Raw genomic sequence first — 8,772 nt, forward strand, 5'->3', positions numbered from 1 at the left:
CGACTTGGCTGAACGTTGTGAAACGGGCTTGCATTCCTTACACACGTATGCGCAGCTAGCTCTGTATACACTGGCTTCAGTGAGAGCCTGCCTCACGAGTACAGGTCTAAACTCAGCTGAATAACGGAGGAACACCCTTACATCTACAACGGTAGATGATATCCTCGAAGATGAAATCCTTTTATGGTAACCGCGCTGAGACATCCAAAAAACCGAGCAGGCAACACAGTTCTCAGTTAAGGGACAAGAATTGCTTTATTGTCACACTGCGTCCTTTTCATGTTCAAAGCAGCTGTATTTAAACACTTCTAAGGGACGCAAGCACACATACACACAGTTTGTCTACGCTGCGCAGAGTCTGTCACGTGTTCTGTTCGCGCAGCTCACCGGCCGTTCTGCAACTGGCTGATGGATTCCACAGCACGAGGGCTTTGCCGCCCGCCCAAAGCACAAGCGCAGCCCGTAACCAGGGTGGAAGCTGTTGTCAACGGAGCTGGGTGCGTGCACGGCGTGGTTGCACGGAGTGGTGGTGGTGTCTAGGCGCTGTTCCTCCGCTTGCTCCAGCGCCAGACGCGGAAGTTGTACGTGGCCACGCAGAGCGCCCAGGCGAAGCAGGGCAGCATCAACTTGGCCGCCTTCTGGTTGATGGGGAAGTACAGGTGGCCCAGCAGCGCCACGGCGCCGCACAGCAGCGACACGTCTACCATGGCCTGCGACGCGCAGAGGGCGCCGTCAGTTGCAATGTCTAAGAATCTATGCCCTTATCTTGGCATAAGCTATAGTGACCGCATCAAAAGAGAAGTAGCACTAGCCGCCGCGGTGGCTCAGTGGTTATGGTGCTCGGCTGCTGACCCGAAAGACGCGGGTTCGATCCCGGCCGCGGCGGTTGAATTTCTTTGGAGGAGAAATTCTAGAGGCCCGTGTGCTGTGCGATGTCAGTGCACGTTACAGAACCCCAGGTGGTCGAAATTTCCGGAGCCCTCCACTACGCCGTCTCTCATAGCCTTAGTCGCTTTGGGACCACCCCATAAACCAAACCAAACCATACGGATAGACAAAGAAGAGAGGATACAAAATTATGAAACTGCCGCGGTGGATCAGTGGTTAGAGCGCTCGGCTACTGAGCCAGAGTTCCCGGGTTCGAACCCGGCCACGGTGGCCGCGTTTCGATGAAGGCCAAACGCGAAAGGCGCCCGCGTGCTGTGCGATGTCAGTGCACGTTAAAGATCCTCAGGTGGTCGAAATTATTCCGGAGGCCTCCACTACGGCCCCTCTTTCTTCTTTTGTTCCTTCACTTCCTCCTTCATGCCTTCCCTTACGGCGCGGATCAAGAGTCCACCGAGATGTGAGAAAGATACCGCGTCATTTCGTTTCCTCAAAAACCAATTTCCATTTCTAAAATTACGGCTTAGTGTAAAGTTGAAGAATGGCATTTCCTGTCTTTAAGTCTTGTTGTATTCTTGGTTGTTTGCGCTCACCGTATCTCTTAATGAAAAGAAAGTTGCCCACCTTAACTGTCACGCTTACTTCAGTGCTTCCATAACACGTAGGCTCTATTGCTTTTAACGCTTCAGCCAAGTTAGCGGTACTAAAAGGTCAACCTCAACGGTGGCCTAGCATCAATCATCATGATGAGCATCAATTTTGCATGCGGGAGGTGTGGGGCTCGAACCTGAGTGCCGCCGGGTGCATACTGGTAATATAATGGGTTCAAACTTTCGCTCGTCTGGTTCTCGGTTTCTTCGGGATGAACTGCTTGAAAAATGGGAGTTTTACTCCACCATCAGTAGAAAATATCCTGCGCCACGTCCCTCTTTTGACAAAACTGCCTTTGGGTCATTAATATCCGTCATCACCATCACGAATAAGGGCAAAGGTTAGGCTTTGTTTCTTTCTGGGAGCTTCGCAATCGCGTCATCATGACGTTATGCTCCGGTTGGCTTTCGGGGAGGTGCGGATGTGAGGTCAGCGGCCGTCGCCGCTGACCTCACATCCACAGAAGACAGCGGTGGTAGCAAGGGTGGTTACCGTGAGAAGTGCTAAGCGGTTGATAAACAATGCAAAGCGCGCTGAAGTGGCTTACGAGGGAAACAGAGGAAAGAACTGCAGTCGAGGGAAATGGCAGAAACGAAGTTTGGTGGCCCCTGAAATCGAGCGTTCTTTCCGGAAAACCGTGCAAGTGCCATGCAGCCTTTAGGACCACCATGTTCAGGGCGTTTCTAGCGGCCTACAGTGAAATTGTACAGAGCGCCTTTGGGGCCGCCGGCACAAGTGAACACAGTGCGCATTGCGGTGCACCTGTTTGAGGTGCGGGGCCTCTAACGAAAAATTGTGTAATAGTGCAACTTAATATTTAGAAATGATGTGGGCTTGCCCGCTTGCAAGAAAACATGCAGTGTCTGAGGATGTCTGACTTGCATCAAGTTCTTCGCTATACCGCCATGCCCGAGCAACAAAAGCATGGTAAAGAGCTGCCCGTCTTCGTCTCGAGTTTGTTACTTCTGACATTGTGCATGTTGCAAGCCGTACTAGATAACTGCATCCTAACGACGCCTGCAAAGCATATAGCGTATCTACCAAGATAAGTTCCAGAGGCGGTTCCAAAGGCAATGTTTGCAGACAGAGGGATTCGGCTTTTGTTTACGGGCATGCAAACTCCGCAACGTTGAGGATAAGCACGCTAAGGGCTCAAGGTCTCCCAGTGATCGTGGCAGGCACTGACCAGCGCCAGCTTCTCCCTGGAGTAGAAAATAGGCGGCCAGGCCCAGTTGTAGCAGAGCCCCGCGGAGAACACGGCCAGGGCTGGTCTAGCGGGTCCGTGCAGGCCCCGGCCGTCGCGGAACACCAGGTAGGCGGCATAGCCCATGGCGCTGTTAAACAGCATCCACAGCGCCACCTGGCTGGTGCCGCCCGGGTAGAAGCGCGCCGGAGGACAGCGCTGTCGAGACGGCAGAGGAAAAGGTGTCAGCGCACGCATGTGCAACTCCTCGAGAGGCAGAACTTGAATGGATGCCCCACATCATTATCAACATCATAATCATCGGCTTAACTATGTTCACAACCGGACAGAGTAGATCGAGACCCTAGGTTGGGACTTTCCCGCACCACTAATGTATGGCGGGTCCCACTACCGGACAGTGGCCTTGCCCATATCCCTCAAATCAACTCTGCCCCGTGTCAGTTGTGGCCCTCTAATTCCCGAAAACTTCGTGATCTTATTCCGCCCCCCCCCCCCCCCCCCCTTGGCTTTTCCGCCCCCGGCTACGCTTGCTTTCGCTTGTAATCCAATCTGTAACGCTAAACGACCATCAGTTGTCTTGCCTTGGCATTACATGCCTTGCCCATGTCCGTTCGTGATTTGGACTAGGATATCATTCTCTAATTTGTTCCCTGACCCATTCAGCTTTCGACCTTCCTCTTAACTTTACGCCTATCACCTTCATTTTCATAGCCCACTGTGCTGCCCTCAACTTAATTTCAAGCCCTTTCGTTAGCCTCCAATTTTCCACCTCTTAGGTGAGTATCGTTTAAGCTAAAATGGAGTGATTTAAAATGAACGATACCTGGGCGCCGTCATATTGTTCGTTGGACTGCGGTGTGCACTTCGTGTAAGCACGGCGAAAGCGGCACTGCTATCTTCCTAGGCCTGAAAACAGCTAGCGCAGGAAACTGGACGACAGAAAGAGAAGGACACACCACCAGCGTTCGTGGTGTGTTCTCTTTCTGTCGTCCCGTTTCCTGCGCTAGCTGTTTCATGGATAACCGACAGGCCCAAATTCACGCCTTCCTAGGCCTGTTCGCAATAGTGCAAAAAACAAGATCAATGTAGCTATGTCTTCCCGCGAGCAGAATTTTTGGTGCGTGTCTCTGCAATGACACATATGCGTCCCATCGTGTTAGTGACATGGTTCCACTGCAAGGAATTCCCTACATGCACCTTTATGCCCCTAACAGCATGCAACAAATGAAAATACTATAAATAGTTTTTCGTAAAATCGACAATGTGAAAGTGTCAGCTACCAAGCTTCTAGATTTAACAAATGCAGGTCAGCTCCCATTGTCACAAGAACCTGTAGGGCCGACGTCACGTACGACACTGGACATAAGGAACGTGCGCTTAAAGGGGCTTTGAACCACCTTCTGAAGAAAGTAGAATAACTCGCTCAATCGCTACGTTGTGTTGTAATGAACACCTGAGCCAAATATTACGCTTCTACATGCAGCCGAGAATCCACAAACGCGGGCGAAGTTCGGCGAGCCTTTTCCGCCGCATTTTTTGTACCCATGCCCTCCTCTGTTTCGCGCTCTCGCATATGGATGTTAAAAGATGGCTATTGGTTAGATTCTTTCAGACGACACGTAGCTATCATGGCCGCGGTCAATGAACCATGTCGCTCCAGCTGGTCAGAAAGCTCAGCTCCCCCCCCCCCCCCCCCCCCCCCCCCCGAGGAATTGCCGCGCGCTGCAGTTAAAATTTTGACTATAGGTAACTCAGCTTCTACAAAACACATCTGGAAAATTCTTGCTGAAAGATATTCATGAAGGTAGCCGACATAAGAAAGTTTAACATGGAGGAAATCGAGCATGCTCTAAGGAACGGAGGTAGCCTAAAATCAGTGAGGGGAAAACTGGGCATAGGTAAAAACCAGATGTATGCGTTAAAAGACAAACAGGGCAATGTCATCAGCGATATGGATAAGATAGTTGAATTAGCCCAAGAGTTCTACACAAATCTATACAGTAGCGAATGTAATCATCAAGTTACTGAGGGAGGCAGTCGAGCACAGCAATGGGACATCCTGCCAGTAACGAAGGAGGAAGTAAAGAAAGCCTTAGGAGCAATGCAAAGAGGGAAAGCAGCTGGTGGGGATCAGGTAACAGCAGATTTGTTGAAGGACGGAGGAGAGATTGTGCTACTAAAATTAGCCAGCCTGTATACGCAATGCCTTGTGACCTCGAGAGTACCAGAAGCTTGGAAGAACGCTAACATTATCTTAATTCATTAGAAAGGAGATGTCAAGGACTTGAAGAATTGCAGACCAATCAGCTTATTGTCCGTTGCCTACAAGGTATTTGCTAAGGTAATCGCTAATAGAGTCAGGACAACCTTGGACTTTAGTCAACCAAATGATCAGGCAGGCTTTCGTAAAGGATACTCGACAATAGACCACATTCACACTATCAATCAGGTGATAGAGAAATGCGCAGAATATAACCAACCCCTATATATAGCCTTCATTGATTACGAGAAGGCATTTGACTCAGTGGAAACCTCAGCTGTCATGCAGGCATTGCGGATTCAGGGTGTAGAAGAGTGTTATGTGAAAATATTGGAAGATATTTGTAACGATTGCACAGCGACTATAGTTCTCCATAAAGTCAGCAATAAAATTCCAATACGGAAAGGTGTCAGGCAGGGAGACACGATCTCGCCCATGCTCTTCACTGCCTGCTTACAGGAGGTATTCCGGGGACTGGAATGGGAACAGTTGGGGATAAGAGTTAATGGGGAATACCTCAGTAATTTGCGATTCGCTGATGACATTGCCTTGCTAAGCCACTCAGGACAAGAACTGCAAAGCATGATCAATCAGTTAGACAGGCAGAGCAGAACGGTGGGGCTAAGAATTAACATGCAGAAAACCAAAGTAATGTTCAACAGCCTAGCAAGGGAACAGCAGTTCGCAATTGGTAGCGAGGTGCTGGAAGTAGTAAGAGAATATGTCTACTTTGGGCAGGTAGTGACCGCAGATCCGGATCATGAGAGGAAAATAACTAGAAGAATAAGAATGGGGTGGAGCGCATATGGCAGGTTCTCTCAGATCATGAATGGTAGCTTACCAATATTCCTCAAGAGAAAAGTATACAACAGCTGTATCCTACCGGTACTCAGCTATTGGGCAGAAACGTGGAGGCTAACAAAGAGGGTTCAGCTTAAGTTAAGAACAACGCAGCGAGCTATGGAAAGGAAAATGATAGGTGTAACGTTAAGAGATCGGAGGAGGGCGGAGTGGGTGAGGGAACAAACGTGGGCTAATGACACCTTAGTTGAAATCAAGAGGAAGAAATGGGCTTGGGCAGGGCATGTAATGCGAAGGCAAGATAACCGCTGGTCCTTAAGGGTAACGGAGTGGATTCCAAGAGAAAGCAAACGTAGCAGGGGATGGCAGAAAGTTAGGTGGGCGGATGAGATTAAGAAGTTTGCGGGGATACAGTGGCGGTAACTGACAAAGGACAGGGTTAATTGGAGAGACATGGGAGAGGCCTCTGCCCTGCAGTGGGTGTAGTCAGGCTGATGATGATGATGATTCATGAAGCGGCGTCATTTAATATCCCAGGCATACCGCACCGTAATTTACAGCCCATTTCAGTGCCCTTTTACAACTGGAGAGACTTCATACCTTGGACTCTCGCACTTGATCAGCTGTCCAAAGTCTATATAGTGCATCGAAATAATAGTCTAACAAACGTTGTGCGGAGGATATTTGGTGAGACATTCTGTTAAGTAAGAGACAAGTAGCGCACGAACTTCTTTACGAAAGGAAGTGCCTCAAGAATCGGATGGTCTATAAACTTCGCCACATTGTTCGCCAGACTTTTTATGCGCGCTTGGCGGGAAGCTTTTAGCAACACGTAACTCCAACAGACTGGAAGTCTTCGAGAAGGGGTCGAGGTCGCGTGTTTTGACTATTCTGTGAAAAAAATGGTTACAGTTTAGCTCAGCTAAGTGTGGTTAAGCGAAATCGTCCCGACGACGCAGACGGCTCCGCCCGACTCGCTCCGTCCATAGCGGGAACTGTAATGCGAATTCCGCGAGAGCGGCGCTGGCTGCTTCCAGCAAATGACGAGTCACGTGACTAGTCACGTGGTTAGTGACGTGGCCCCAGCTACCACGGCGGCAGTCGGCACAGCGGCGGCGCACATTTGCAGCTCCGGTGGGTGACGTCGTATGTCACGTGGCTGCCAATCCACCACCGCTCCTCCACTTCAAGGTCAAATTGCGGCGCCGATGACCCTCGCTTGAGTAGACAACTAAAGCTTTAACTTTAAAAAAAAAATAGAAAGCTCTGTGCAAAAACTTCAGTCATTACACCCCTGTTGACAGCTAAGCGCCGGATATGAATGAACAATCACCACATGAAATCGTTCTCTGGGAAGCGCCGCTAGCAACAATTTTTGTTGCTAAATGAGGCCAGCTGAAATACCCAGAAGTCTGCCGATCAACGCTTCGAGGCGGACACGATATCGTCTTCTGCGCATGGCGAGGCCATGTCTGCGGGAGTAACGCCTATTTTAGGCAGTGGCCTTTGGTTATTCTTTGCCTAAAGGTACAGCCTTTGTTTGATACATAAGAATATCCAATCCCAGCCGGCTCTGGAAGCAGACACCAAGTAAGCGTCTGATACAAGAGTACCGGCACCTATATAACTCCAGATATCATTGCCCCCTTCATAAGGAGTCAAATCCCGACCACTTAGCCCAAATGTGTGGCATGGAATACACGACCATTTAGATGATCATCTATTAACAGAATTCATGGCAATGACCACCATCCAACAGGCGATCGTGGATAACCTCAATAGCACCGACAAAAAGTAGCCACCGCGCTCATTAAATGAATGCAGATTCCTAGATGGGAACAGTGTACGATGAAAGAAGGTCCTGGGGCTTGGAGTAAATCGGTTAAGCCCACATAGCTTCACTTACTTTAATCCTATCCCAGAGCAGCGCCACTGATTCATTTTTTTTAACACAACCATCCTGTAAACCCATGCTGCGGTGCCTGCGGACAATTAGTACTTGCATTATCAATGTGACGCTCTCTACTACCACACTAGCGATATAAACGATGAATGCGCCACTGGAGCAAAGATTAGGAGAAACTTCCAGCAAGCGGTGTAGTGATCTATACAAAGCGCCTAGCACACCTAAGCCCTCCATGTATAGAAGCAGGTTCACTCAGACCTGGAATTTATAGGGCGGTTGTCATAAAACTGCAAAATCTCTCCAAAGTTTACGCAGCACAACCGAACGTACATTCGGAACAACCTTTGGCGCATCACATTGCAGTGATGCCCTGGAAAGTGCGATGAGCCGCTGTTGTGTTCATGTTAACGACCACTACCTATGTCATCACCTGACAAATCCCTTCATGCAGAAAGAGGTATGGTCCAGGCCATGGGGCATCCTATCAAGGTGCATACCGTACACGACCCACCTCCGCCACCAGGTCGTGCTTAGACTTGACGATGTAGAAGCCGGCCAGGCCGCCCAGGTTGGGCAGCAGCACCCAGCAGACAGCCTGGGAGGCCTCCTTGTAGTCGTAGTCGTCCATGGGCTCCCCCTACGCCAGCCCCCTGGTCCTCACGCCTGCAGACAGGAACAATCAGTCCATCTACTGCTCTCTCGTACAGTCAACACTGCACTGTTAGCCCTTGTGAACTTCAGCGTTTCAGAGTTACCTACCACGAACAAAAAGTGGGGCTCACATGCTTCAGGTTTTTGTTGTGTGTATACTTTGCCCGCCGAAGAGGCTTAAGTGCGGGGTGTCTAATGGTAACCTTGCCGTTCCCGGTCAAGGAGTAGGGACACGAACATTGGCTGTGTGTTCGTTCTTAGGGATGAAGCGCAAGACACCTGTAAACAAGGATCGCCGCGTGGAGTTTGCCTGAGTATGGTACAATTTCCGCCCATTGTTTTTTCTTTCGTGTTACTTCGAAGGCAAACAGCGCAACGACGCAGACAGAGTGGAACACAGGACAAGCGCTGACT

At 49.8% G+C, this 8,772-nt stretch overlaps 1 protein-coding gene across 1 annotated transcript; it reads right to left on the reverse strand.

Moving 5' to 3' along the window:
* Nucleotides 1–307: 307 nt before the first annotated feature.
* Nucleotides 308–8,366, reverse strand: LOC149328431 (translocator protein-like). The gene is made up of 3 exons (XM_089562005.1): nt 8,219–8,366; nt 2,723–2,938; nt 308–710 (listed from the first exon to the last, which is right to left on the reverse strand). Exons 1-3 carry the CDS (start codon nt 8,333–8,335, stop codon nt 537–539), a joined length of 507 nt encoding a protein of 168 aa, XP_089418131.1. The 5' UTR covers nt 8,336–8,366; the 3' UTR covers nt 308–536.
* Between the last annotated feature and the right edge of the window lie 406 nt (nt 8,367–8,772).

Source organism: Amblyomma mixtum, chromosome 9 (genome assembly GCF_055824585.1).
Source record: "Amblyomma mixtum isolate Tamu chromosome 9, ASM5582458v1, whole genome shotgun sequence".
Classification (NCBI taxonomy): Eukaryota; Metazoa; Arthropoda; class Arachnida; order Ixodida; family Ixodidae; genus Amblyomma; species Amblyomma mixtum.

What these genes read in the sequence shown, in the direction of transcription:
- LOC149328431 (XM_089562005.1), bottom strand. Translation starts at nt 8,335, where the DNA reads ATGGACGACTACGACTACAAGGAGGCCTCCCAGGCTGTCTGCTGGGTG. An exon ending in AGCACGACCTGGTGGCGGAG is followed by an intron (nt 2,939 to 8,218) that starts GTGGGTCGTGTA and finishes CCGTCTCGACAG; the next exon opens with CGCTGTCCTCCGGCGCGCTT. An exon ending in CCAGGGAGAAGCTGGCGCTG is followed by an intron (nt 711 to 2,722) that starts GTCAGTGCCTGC and finishes TGCGCGTCGCAG; the next exon opens with GCCATGGTAGACGTGTCGCT.